Genomic DNA, 13,929 nt, shown 5'->3' with positions numbered 1-13,929 from the left:
TCTAACGTATGGTCATCCATCACAATACTTGAAAATTGTGTCCTTAGTATGTAACATAGACAGTAAAATGATATAACCGTATTGCATAAATTCTTTTATCACTAAATATGTTTAGAAATAAAATATATAGTACGATTATCAGGCACCCATGACCCATTCTCTGGCAGATACAGATTTTGATTGATTTTCGTATTATATTCAATGTTCTTGTTTTAATATAAACACGCCCAACAATGATTACCACGGTTTAAAGCTGTACATGTTCGATAAATCGTGTAAATACAGTGTAGTGATAATGTACAGACATGTGTTTTTGCCTTGTCCATGTCTACTCGAAAACTCGACGATATAAAATGTGTCGTACTGTCTAGCTGTTGGAGCGAAGACAGGACGATACGATAGAATGAAAAAACGACAAATAAAGGCCACCAATACGACAGATAGTTTTGTTGTGTTTCCGTATTGACGATTAAAATGTCGTTCTTTCGCCCAAAATTTGTCAAGATCTCGTATTGTCGTGTCTTCGCCCCGCCAACACAACAGTGCTACAGAACGACACTTTACTTTATTTGTCGTATTGTCGCACTGTCATGCTGTCATGTTGTGTATTAGCCTCGACAACACAACAAGGCAGAAATAAGCCACCGTAAGTAATAATGCTAACGTCTTTTACTTTTCCTCCAAGGGTATAAACATTTATAGAAATAGTTTCTTAAAGTTTTTATCAAATTATGATTACCAGTCACTTGTATGGCGTCTTACTGATTTAGCATACACATATTACTGTGTATTTTAACAATAATATTCAATCTAAGTCAAGCATAGGGACTTTAAATAACAGTATGAACCAGAAGTTGGCAAACGCGACTGCTACCTTATACTGAACCTTGAACTGACCGGAAGCTGTCTTACGTCGTACATATTTGCATAAAGGATGAACATGTAGAATCGTAGATCGTATGTCAGAAAAGGGGTCTGAGATACTTGTCATGTTCCAATGATGATGACGATAATTACAATAACAATAAAGTAATAATAATGTTCTTTATATAGAGAAGGTACCACGATAACCTTTCTGGGTCTGTCTTCCCCGAGACCTTCCTACAAACAAACAACCAACATAGTCAGTGCAGAACTTAGACTCGACTTGAGAAACGTTTCTTTTTATACCTGTGGCTTTTTAACACCGCCACCATAGGAACTATACTCAGAGATACCCGATAGAGATATATACTTTTATTTCCTCCTCGAGGGAGAGCAGAAAACCAGCTATTTTCATTACAATCTGATATGGTCACAAGGGTTTCAAATATAAAGCAGCCACATTATCTTTAGTAACATATTATTGGTGGTATAATTTTGTAACAAAGGTTCTTAAATCAACAAATATCTATAAAACAATGTTCTCAAAATGTAATACCGTTATATTTGATGGACCATTATCAAAAATATGTATACAATGAATATTTTGATACCATGTACTTACATCTTATAGTTAATAAGCAACAAAAGGAAATATATATTTTTGTTATCATATGACAACCTGGTTTTTTGTTAGCAAATGGACGGTAGTTCAGAACACTGCGCTTTCTTTTTCTATTTTAAACTGTAAAGGTACTCATATATGCGAACTGAGTAATTTTCAAAAATACCTGCGTCATACAGATCTAATAAATGAACTACATAGTTATACTTTTGATGGAAGACATATCAGAATATGTAAAGCAATGATATCAAGCAACTTTATGTCATAACTTGAATGCGAAATTATATTCTGGATTTACATACCGACGCAGTGTTTACTGAATATTTCCTTTCGTTTAAGCATATCCCAATATGATAAAGTTTGTGTTTTTTTCTCAATATTTTGCCGGAATACATTGCAAATACATTTAATTCATAAATTATATCGATGTACAAAATAAAAATTTACAGCTTCGAGAACTGCCACAGGCTATTCTTAAAACAATCCGTTTTTAACTTTAAATATCACACTGATTATTTACATGAAATGGTTTCTTTCGCGGCTACTGCAACTGATTGTCCATTTATGACGTAAGCTTTAAACCGAACTTCTAAGCTAGCTTGCCAAAAAGATTTTTGATAGTGGCTTTTATTACGTTATGTTTGTGTTCCGCGTTATAATCGTCCTTGTGTTCCCCGAAACATTGAGCTGCAGTGCTGTCACAATGACACAGCTTCGCACCACATGGATCCTCCTCGTCTGAAATTTTATAAATACTAATGAGCGAATATATGAAGTATTAGATACAATACTATGCTTGCGTGAGAAGCGAAAAAAACATTGTGATTTCTAATAACCAAGAAGTATAGGTTATATTTCTAATGCAATTTAGTTTGCCGAAACGGAGCGTAGCGTAGTGAAGGCAAAACTTAATGCATTAGAATGTCAATAAGTGTATCTTTAACCGACTTATAGTTAAAACGCCCCTTTTCATAAATCAACATCTCCGTCTCAATAAACTAAACCACACAGGGAACCCTTCTTTGAAATTACTGTAAATCAGTAGAAACATATTTTTTTTTTTAATTTGCACATTTGTACATAGTGACCTTTTACAATATCTATTAAAAAATCTGTTTCTGTTTTATTTTGCAAAGATGACTTTGAGAAAAAAGTTTAAGATTTGAATTTGAATTTCCCTGGGAGGTGTGGCCAACATTGTCTGTACACAAAATCACGCGGATGTAATTATAAATACATAGTAGACGACTCACTTATCGAGTAGTTTGTAGAACACAATATTACATTCTTATTCAATGAAAATATAGTATGCAGGTTTGATCGTGGGGATAATACAAAGAGTGAAAGCATGCCATGAATTCCCAGCCCAATACTACCACTTTATATTTCCCGCAGTAGCGTACTATGACAAGTCTATATCTGCATGTAGTTCTCGTGTGGCTATCAGCGTGTAACATTATCGCATTCGTATTAAGGTAGTTCTGCACGTTTGATAAACCGGAAGTGATGGCGTAACGTCATTTATCCGGAAAACGTAGAATAATGTCTGAATTCAGCGTACGAAAACGAAAATTCGTTTATGAATTAATGGCAACCAGAGAGTAAATTTATTAAAATGGCACTGTTACTACCTTTCTAAAGTTAAAATATAATATTAAAACATCTGACACTTTAAATAATTCAAACAATGTCTTAAAATTAGCTTGAAATAGGCGGTTCACTTTAATCACAGCCAAATATCTCAAAAATAAGCACACGGACCTACACATTTTATTTCATCATATTATAGGCCATATATTTATTTGCGACTTTGAGAAGTTTCATTTTAATCTATATTGTAGAAAAATTTCTATCCGCGAAAATGTTAGAAAAGTTGTGATTTTCCCATAGACTCCCATTATGAAAACTTGCGGGAGGTCGAAATTTTTCAGATCAGTCTAGCAAAAAATCAAGCACACGACTCTATCTTTTTTATTTGCTGAATTTTCTTATTATATTCCGAAGTTTCGAAAAATCAGGATAACCATCATGGAAATACAAAAGAATACAGTTATTTTGTGGTGGGTCTTTAAGATAACTTAAACAGCAACTACTGACCTTGACATTTTATAGGGAAAAAATACATGTATAATAATTATATAACTCTCAAAATATACTAAGTATTTAAAACTGAACCTCAAACAAGAGCTGTCACTGTTAGTGACAAACGCCCCCAAGTGTGCTACTGTTGTCTGCGCAAAAAATGCCAGAATAGTTTAGGTATGAACCTTTTTGTGACCAGATAAAAAAAAAGTTCCCCAAAGGTAACCTTGACCTTGGAGCTATGGGTCTGGTTCTTGAACATGACACACCAACTCGTATAGGGAACAATTGTGACAAGTAATTTTAACATCCCTTGATGGATGGCAGAGTTATTGACCGGACAAGAAACGTACAATGTTGACCTTTGACTTCTAAGTGTGACCTTGACCCTGAAGCTAGGGGTCTTGGTCTTGCGTCTGACACGTCATCTCAATATAGGGAACGTTTATGCTAAGTAATTTTAAAATCTCTCCATCGATGGAAGAGTTATGGAACGGACATATTTTAAAATCTTTAACCTCTAAATGTGACCTTGACCTTAGAGTTAGGGGTCGGGTTGTTGTGCATGACACGTTTTCTCGTTATGGGGAATATTTATGCCAAGTAATTCGAAATCCCTTGATGAATGGCAGAGTTACGAACCGGACATGAAACAGACTCTATTATTGTGACAAACGCCCCCGAAGTGTGCCAAAGAATGCTACAGTTGTCTGCGCAAAATATGTCAGAACAGTTTAGGTATGAATCATTTTGTGACCAGATAAAAAATGTTCTCCGATGGTAATCTTGACCTTGGAGCTTGGAACTAGGGTCTTGGTCTTGAGCATAATACACCAACTCGTTATAGGGAAAAATTTTGACAAGCAATTTTAACATCCTTTGATGAATGGCAGAGTTATTGACCGGACAAGAAACATACAATTTAACCTTTGACTTCTAAGTGTGACCTTGACCTTGAAGCTAGGGGTCTTGGTTTTGCGTCTGACACGTCATCTCAATATAGGGAACGTTCAAGCCAAGTAATTTTAAAATCTCTCCATCGATGGAAGAGTTATGGAACGGGCAAGAAACAGACCATGTTAACATTTAACCTCTAAATGTGACCTTGACCTTAGAGTTAGGGAACTGGTTGTCTGTGCCTGACATGTTTTCTTGTTATGGGGAATATTTATGCCAAGTAATTTCGAAATCCCTTGATGAATGGCAGAGCTACGAACCGGACATGAAACAGACCCTATTAATCTTTGACTCGACTTCTAAGTGTGACCTTGATCTTGGAGCTAGGGGTCTAGGTCTTGCGCGTGACACGTCGTCTCATTATGGTAAACATTTATGCCAAGTTGTTTCAAAATCCCTTCATTGATGACAGAGCTATATACCGGACACGAAAAATATCCTATTAACCTTTGACTTCTAAGTATGATCTTGACCTTGGAGCTAGGAATCTTGGTCTTGCGCATGATACGTCGTCTCATTATGATAAACATTTATGATAAGTAATTTTAAAATCCCTTGATGAATGGCAAAGTTACGAACCGGACACGAAACAGACCCTATTAACGTTTGACTTCTAAGTGTGACCTTGACCTTGTAGCTAGGGGTCTGGGGCCTTAGGCACGAAACGTCGTCTCATTAAGGTAAATATTTATGCCAAGCTATTTCAAAATCCTTTCATGGATGGCAGAGTTACAGCCCGGACAAGAATTTGCAAAGTTACGGTCGGACGGACTGACAGTGCAATTTTAATATGCCCACCTTCGGGGGCATAAAAATCAAAGAACTTACTGTAGTGTAAATAAAAAGTTATTTTCTAAAACATTGTTTAAAGATGTAAGGGAGTTATTAATAAATAAAAAAAAACACCAACAATTATCAAATGTTTTTGTTAAAATTCACGAAATAGATATATGCTTAATAACTTAATAATAACATAATATATTAAGCCGCATTAGCTCTAGTTGGTTTAATTTGTGCACTGGTCAGTAGTGTACATGTATTTACAACTATGCTTTGCACGGAATGTCACGGGTCAGAGGGGTAGTTAGACTGGCTGTACTCATCACTATAACCCGGCGCTGAGTTAACAAACTGTAAGGAATCTAAAGTGGTAGTATATTCATGGCATGGTTTTAAAAGGTCTCTTTCCTTGTATCACATTACGAAAGAAAGTTACAGCTTACTACAAGTAATTTGTCCCGACTTGAATGACCATTTATATTCTGTTGTGTAAATCCTGTATCTCAACAAAGTGTCACAGTCCCCATGGTTCAGCTTCAGATAACATTTGTCATGTACTTTACAGCATCTGAAATATAACAGATAAGCCCAGTTATAAATATATATATACTGTGGTATTACCAATAATTCCAGCGTCGTCACTACGGTTTGTCGAGCTAGGTGGCTTACTCAATAAAGCTACTCTGAATCAAAATATGACATGCGCTTGAGTGAAACTCCACATGCCATAAACCAGGGAAGGGGGAAAAATACGCATGTTTGGCACTAGACTGTCATTAACAATATGCCTATTTGGCATCAGACAGCAATTACCAAGAGAAGGGGGAAAATTACGCCTAATTAGCATCAGACTGTCATAAACCAGGGAAGGAGGAAAATACGCCTTATTGGCATCAGACTGTCATTAACCAGGGAAGGAGGAAAAATACGCCTAATTGGCATCAGATTGTCATTAACCAGGGAAGGAGGAAAATATGCCTATTTGGCATCAGACTGCAATAAACCAGGGAAGGAGGAAAAATCCGTCTAATTGGCATCAGACTGCCATAAACCAGAGAAGGAGGAAAAGTACGCCTGATTGGCATCAGACTGCAATTAACCAGGGAAGGAGGAAAAATCACTGGCACCAGATCAGAAAGAAAATGCCTCCGTACGTGTTATACCCTACCCCTAGATATTCTGTATGAACGGGAAAATATACTAACCCGTTTCAATCGCGTATTTCATACCTAAAAATAAAGACAAATATCAAACAGGGAATGCCACGTACCAAAATCGCAGCCTCCCCAAAACGAAACCTACAGCACGCAGACGTACACACCACAAACACACACACAAAGCCAACACACGAGGACAAAACGAACAAACAAAGGAACACACACGCATACACGCGCACACACACACAAAGCCTACACAAGAGGACAAAACGAACAAACAAAGGAACACTGTGGGGCACCGCCTTGGAACGGTCACAAAATAACAGATTTTTCAGTAAATGAACAGCACCTTGATGCACAACTTTTCTGTCCAATATATGTTTTACTGTTCTGTCCCACAGAGTTGGATACTTAAAATATTCTTAATGAGTTGTCTCCCTTTGAATAAGAATGTCATTTGTAAAGAAATAAATGTAAACAATTGTCAAAAACGAAGCTTTACCTAGTTATGTAAAGTTTAAACACTCGCAAGATGTTGCAAATGCATCAGAACGAAGACATGTAACAGCTTTTTGAAAATGGTGAGTTTTTAAATTTCATTCATCATTTCGAGTTTTAGTGTAAAAATGTGATTTTTTTCTTCATTCTGTTTTTGTTTGTTTACGTTTCGCCAAACATGTGCACACATTGCCGTGACCTCTAGACCGGATGTTCATAAGGGAAGGTCAAGCAAGTTTTTTCAGTAACGTTGACGAAAGCACAAAATATGTTGATAATCTCAGCAATATGGAATATTGAGACAATGTGACTGGTGCACGATGGAAGATAAATTATCGCTTGTTCAACATTCACCGAACTGCGCGTTAAAGTTGAGAAAGGTACGATTGAAACGGGTTAGTGCACTTTCCCGTTCATGACTACGGTTCTTATAGAATACCTAGGGGTAGGGTGTAACACGTACGGAGGCATTTTCTTTCTGATCTAGTGCCAGTGGGGAAAAATACGCCTAGTTGGCATCAGACTGCCATTAACCAGAAAAGGAGGAAAATACGCCTAATTGGCATCAGACTGCCATAAACCAGGAAAGGAGGAAAATACGCCTACTTGGCATCAGACTGCCATAAACCAGGGAAGGAGGAAAATACGCCTACTTGGCATCAGACTGACATTAACCAGAAAAGGAGGAAAAATACGCCTAATTGGCACAAGGCTGCCAAAAATCAGAGAAAGAAGAACAATACGCATAACTGGCATCAGACTGCCATTATCCAGTGAAGGAGGAAAATACGCGTAACTGGCATCAGACTGCCATAAACCAGGGAAGGAGGAAAAATACGCCTAATTGGCATCAGTCAGAATTGCAGGGATTGAAGAGAAATAGTATTTTTCTCCATCCTTGGTATATGGCATGCGGAATTTTATCCAAGCACATATAATATCTTATCATACCATGGCATAAGACATTTATTCGTCAGCCTATACATGTCAGAAATTGTTCGGGTTACTACCAGTTCTTCAATCAAAATCAATAACCGCACTTGTAACGTAATAAAACTTATTAGCGTCTGCTGGTCATTTCCTTAGAATCAACCGTTATTACAAGAAAGTCATTTTGAAGAGTATTGTCTAGATATGTATATATATGTCTAGATCAGCGGTTCTCAAATACGGAAATATCTGACATCTGAGGCATATACTGACACTTTTAGACAACATCAAAAAGTACCTTTTGAGATTTAACGAACGAAGTTTCAAAATCTCATTAAACCCTTGCTCCGTTACGAACCACTGTGGCATTTGTACTTTTTCCGCGTGCAAAAATGTTTACACAGATAAAAAGCTAACTGCTCAAGTATCGTAAGAAAGTGCTGAAGATTGACACCCTAACAGCAAAAAAAAAAAAAAAAAAATAGACAGTGACCCCTGCGCGTTGACCCTGAATTTCAAGTTAAGCCTGTGTACTTTAATTTAAAAGCTGAAGGTCGCCTGACGTCATTTAGTGTATAGGCCTAATGCCTCGCGAGATTGTATAAAAATGTGCCTTGCGTCATTGTATCATGTAATTTTATACGAATTTTTCAGAATATTAACACTGACTTACTCGTCGATTACATCGATCGTTTTCCCACTTCCACCAAGTCCACACCAGTTTCCATAACCATTATAATCCATGGGGTTTCTGTCCGTCGTAAGGAGGATCATCTCACCAAACTCGTCCAGTCGGCGGCGAATCCGTCGGCAGTTAACAGCTAGGAAAACAACTGCATATATAGCATTGAGATTACTGTGCATGTTCATGTTTTAAAGATTAAAATTGTGTACATTTTTAACTATTAATCAGAAATTTAATGCTTGTTTAGTTGATTATAGCACCAGTCTTCAGAAGTATGCGGTCAGTTCAACCTAAGTATGCGGTCCGGCATCCTCACATGAAGAATTCAACGCAGGCTGAGTGAGGCTCGAACCCACATCGGTGAGGGGCAAGTGGTTCAAAGTCAGCGACCTTTACCACTCGGCCACGGTGGCCCCCAGACCAGTAAATCTTCATGGAGAACATATCCTAGTGTACGACCTTCTGACCGGAAGTCTTGTGCTCTGCTGTCCTGGAGGACGTATTCGAATGTATGATCTCCCGACCAGAAAGCTAACCTGACGGACTGGGACATTTGAGATTTTCGTTTCAAACATTTTTTGAATTCTATGTCTGTTAGATATTCAATACTGAATATATTCCGCTAGAAATGAGTTGTGAACACAAAGACGTTAGTGAAAGCATTTTTGTTTTTGCTACTAGGTCAACATAGTTACAGTCTCACCCACCAGAGGTTCTGGTACATAGTCCCGAGACAGACAAAAAGTACAAAATTGGAGACTTACCGGAGCTAAAATAAAAACAAAGCAGCGTCACGGTTAGAATAATCCTTGTGGACTTCATCTGTGTAAGAAAAACAACAAAATTATGTACCTAGTCTTCAACACAAACTGAATAGTTATAAAGCTGAATTAAAACTATAATAGTGGATATTTGTTTGTTTCAGTGAAATATCAAAATTAAAAATCTGGTGTTTACTTACATGTAAAACAGAGAAAACTTTCTTCTTATTTCGTGTTTTTCAAGGACTCTAACAAGTTGTTCTAAATATTTGATATTTTTCGCCCATTTAGTATCAGATACATATCATAACTCATTGAAAACCAAATTAAATTGCTATATTTCTTTTCAGATAAAGGATTTGACACCTCATTGATATGAGATCATTTTAGTATCAAAAGATATCAAAATGAAGTTATTTGATTTCATGCTTGACTGTTTAGCCAAGAAACATATGTAAGAAAGATGGTTTGAAAAGTCTGAACTAATTATTCAATTACAAAATTCGCGGATTTGAAGAAAAGCATTGTTTTGGAAAAGTTTTAACAACAAATAAAAAGAAACAAATACACTTAAAAAGACATTTAGAAAGACGTGTGTCCCATAAATGTACTTTTATAACAAGTTTGGAAATTGAAGAGTTGTTGAAAAAAGTTAAAATCTGTCAGAAAATCACAGCTGTTTTAAGTTATAAATAACCCCATATTTGCCTTATTTTTTCATAAAAACAATGGCTGTCGCTATACTGTATAATCTTTTTAATTTCGCGGGTATGAAATTATGTGTTTTGGGTCGAAACAGCTGCTTCTTGGTGATATGAATGCGAAGACTGCAACTTTTGAACATTAAATGAAATTGGTTTTACTTGTTGGTCGGAATATTATTTCTTGGATGACTCACGCGAAGTCCACAAAAAGTAGTTCCTCACGAATAGTATGACTTCACAGTACATATTATATAGGCCATCGGCGGCCATGTTTTCATATTTCGTCTTACTTGTTGTAAAATACTAACAGTAACTGTAAAATATAGTATTAGTGATTTTAATCTAAACTATGTAAAACGGAGAAAAGAGTGTGTACCTGTGTAATGTTAATTTTCATATAAATTTGAAAACTTACTTTTGTTTAGAATTATTTAGAATATTAATCCATTTAGTCACTTTTAATCCTCATTTTCAACTAAGGGTGTGTACGTTTTCGTCCTTGTGCACTAGTGTTTATACGGTGCCCGCGGGAAAGTTTTTTCGAAGACACTTCCGCATTTCATTACCTTTGATCGATTTGCTATACTAAAAATAAATTGACAGCTTACACAATACATAACATTATAAAAAGTATCTTATTCATTACGTGAATATGTATTTTGAAGATATTTGGATTGTTTTTATACTATGGTCAAACGCGCATATTTAAAGGAAAATGCATGTGTAAAATTTTGGCCTGTGAGAATTGTTGAATGGCAGAATAAAAAAAAAATTGAAGGCAACATTGCAACTTTAACCCTTAGCATGCTAGATAAATTGTCGTCTGCTGGAAATGTCATCTGCTAAAATTGTAAAGTTCATTCAATTTGCTCCAAAATTGGAAGAAATATTGTCAGAGTAGCAAACAGCTTGGAACCTGATCACTGATCTGGTTCCAAGCTGTTTGCAAAGGCTGTTAAATTCGCCTGCAGCAGGCTAAGGGTTAAGGTTAATAAGGCTTTAAAATTTATGTTGAAAACAGATGAGACATCAACCTGAATAGATGTTATTCATTATTTTACGAGAAAAGCTCTATATTTAATACTGAACATATTTCGCTAGAGTCGTAAAGGGAGTTAATCAAAATCAATGGGGTCAATAAAACTTAATCAGTATTTAAAGCGTTGACAAATATTAGTAAAAATAATGATCTTAAACAGGATTTGACAACAAATTTACTTGGTTTAGCTCCATAAAAATATGACATTCACATAATGAACAATTATGAGCCTTTAAAAATAGTTTGGGGTTGCACATATAATATTATCATCAAAATGGGTTTTCGAGAATAAATTCAAATCTATTCAACACAGTTCTTTATGTTCCCTAGATTATATTATGCATATTTCATCAAGTATTTTGCTGTTTTGTTTTGATGCCTACCATCTCCTTTCTAACAGACCGCTTAAAGACCCACCACAGAATAACTGTATTCTTTTGCGCTGTATTATAAGAATGATTTTCATTAAGATTTGTGGGCGAAAAAAGTAGGTCACTAGGTTGTGGTGGGTCTTTAAGAGGTCTCATCATTATTATTTATAATACAATAGAAATATGAGAAATCCGTGCGTATCATTAAAGTATGCGCGTGAGTGACTAAGTAAATAAAGACTGTCGTCTGCTTAAAGAATCTGTTTTAAATACAATGTATAAATTTTCGACCACTTTTACATATCTTGAGATATCATATTCGTGTGATACCTCCGTGCTTTGTGAAACAGGACCATTTATTTTACAGACATGATCATGAGAAAATGATTAAATCGCAAGATCGTCAAACACGGCAAATTTCCTCCAAGTTCATTATTAATCCTGCGATGAAAATCATTACGATTTTCTGACAATTTACATGGTACATATCTGTCAAACTTGTATTTTAGAAAATGAACCATCTTAGTATTCACATTTTCATGAAATGAGCCATCACAATGTACCTTCAGATACGAAGCAAATAAATACCGAAATATAAACAAAATTATTATATAAATACCATATGGCAGCGTGTGTGACATTGATATTGTCAACCCGAGGGCAGAATGTCACCCGAGGCGAAAGCCGAGTGGTGACATTCTGTTCCGAGGGTTGACAATATCAATGTCACACACGCTGCCATATGGTATTTATTTTATTATACCGAACAAAACTAAACACATAAAAAAGTTTTAAAAATGTTTCTGGTTCATTTAATTCAACAGTTTCATCTTTAGCGCGGTAATCAGTTGTGTACACACTGAATAGCGACGTCATTACAATATGACACTGTGTACAAGGGACGCAATCATATGGCTAAAAACCTGAAGCAGTTATTTGCCCTTATATGACATTCAAAATATCAGCGCGGTCACATGACCTGACAGTCACTTTCGCTTGGTCACGTGTCAAAAAGACTGAAAATGTTTCTGATAGTCAAAATATCTCCTTTTCGGGTAATGGGATTTTACCATTGTAGACAAAAGTGAGGTATAATAAATTAAACTGGTCCTTAGACTGGGCACATCTCCCGAGCGGGTTATATCAACCCTAGATATCAGATTATTTTACACATAGAACAAAAGAAAAAGAAAACACTAAAGTTTCAGTATCAGTAAAATTTAACAACCAATATAAACTCACTATATTGTTAAAACATGTATCTTACAAAGCTGTAAAGGTAGTATGTGCAATAACACTCCTGTTACCCCGATCGGTGTATATGATACATATATAGCTCTACCCCTGGGAGGTGTGTCAAGCCTGCGAAAATTATTCTACCAAAAATATACAAGAGAACCCAGTTGAGCGATTTGTGTGTCACATTATCGGCACGCCAAATCTGCTGGCTTACCTGATACGGATATCATGTATTCCTTGTAATAATATGTAAAGATAAATTCATAAATAAGGAAATATTTAAGTAGCTAACTATAAAAAACCTAAGTCTTAGAGTTTCTTCAAAGATCACGGTCTGAAAACTGATAAAATGACATCCGTGTCAAATCCTGACAAGGCGATAACGGATATGTACGTTTTTAATACATAGAAAGAGTTTACCCGGATTTTCTTGCAATATAAATGACATGTCGAATATATTTACAAGTGCGTAGCAAGCTGGGCGTTTTCTTATATAACAAAGTACCAAATAACTTTACCCTTACGAAATGGACAAAAAAGATGCGAACATGCCGCGAACATACCTACTCGCAGGAAGTGTTCGCGAGATATTCGCTGCAGTTACCAGCGGTCATGCCGCGATTGATTTGATTCTAGTTCGCGGGATATTCGCAGGAAGACCAGTGATCGTGGCATGATCGCGAGAAGAAATAAGAAGACTGTAATCTTTTGATAAACTTTTCATGAAGTGCTTTGATGAGAACAGGTAATTGTAGATCAATTAATTTGTAACATTATCTGTAAGGTCATAGAATGTGTCTGATACGTTAATTACGACCAGATATTTTGGACATGATTGTAGGGAAATCTGTAAGCATTACAGACATTTTTTTTTCAAAGTGAATGGTAATTCTTAGAGGATGATAGGAATATATTCTTCTTTGTTGTTAGTCAGAAAATTTATGTTTAATATCTATACTCATATATCATATATAAACATGAGGAATTTTGAAAATGAAATAGATGCTTAAACATTTGCAGGGCTAAATCAGATTATCTAAAAGGAAATATAAAAATCATAAGTTTGATAATTAAGATGTAAAAGTAAAGCTATGACAAATTTGTAGTCATACTTATAAGCAGTGTGAAAAAAAGAAGTTAAAATTCAAAATATAATATATATGATATGAAAAGGTTCAGACATTTACAATTTGAATTTGTTGCAGCCTAGGTAATGAAGTTTATTCAATAGATCTATATT

The 13,929-nt window shown here is 35.7% G+C and overlaps 1 protein-coding gene across 4 annotated transcripts; it reads right to left on the bottom strand.

Annotated features, from left to right (window-relative positions):
* Positions 1 to 1,325: 1,325 nt before the first annotated feature.
* On the bottom strand, positions 1,326 to 13,057 carry LOC123563662 (phospholipase A2 SSD387-like). Of its 4 annotated transcripts, none has more exons than XM_045356585.2 (5): positions 12,904 to 13,057; positions 9,340 to 9,397; positions 8,564 to 8,711; positions 5,749 to 5,873; positions 1,326 to 2,224 (listed from the first exon to the last, which is right to left on the bottom strand). In XM_045356585.2, exons 2-5 carry the CDS (start codon positions 9,395 to 9,397, stop codon positions 2,076 to 2,078), a joined length of 480 nt encoding a protein of 159 aa, XP_045212520.1. In that variant the 5' UTR covers positions 12,904 to 13,057; the 3' UTR covers positions 1,326 to 2,075. The 4 variants fall into 4 exon arrangements, with proteins under 4 accessions (XP_045212520.1, XP_045212518.1, XP_045212519.1 ...); XM_045356583.2 differs by lacking the exon at positions 12,904 to 13,057 and adding an exon at positions 10,417 to 10,634; XM_045356584.2 differs by lacking the exon at positions 12,904 to 13,057 and adding an exon at positions 10,456 to 10,629.
* Between the last annotated feature and the right edge of the window lie 872 nt (positions 13,058 to 13,929).

The sequence above is a fragment of the Mercenaria mercenaria genome, chromosome 2, assembly GCF_021730395.1.
Source record: "Mercenaria mercenaria strain notata chromosome 2, MADL_Memer_1, whole genome shotgun sequence".
Lineage (NCBI taxonomy): Eukaryota > Metazoa > Mollusca > Bivalvia > Venerida > Veneridae > Mercenaria > Mercenaria mercenaria.
This window is presented reverse-complemented; position numbering and strand designations above follow the sequence as displayed.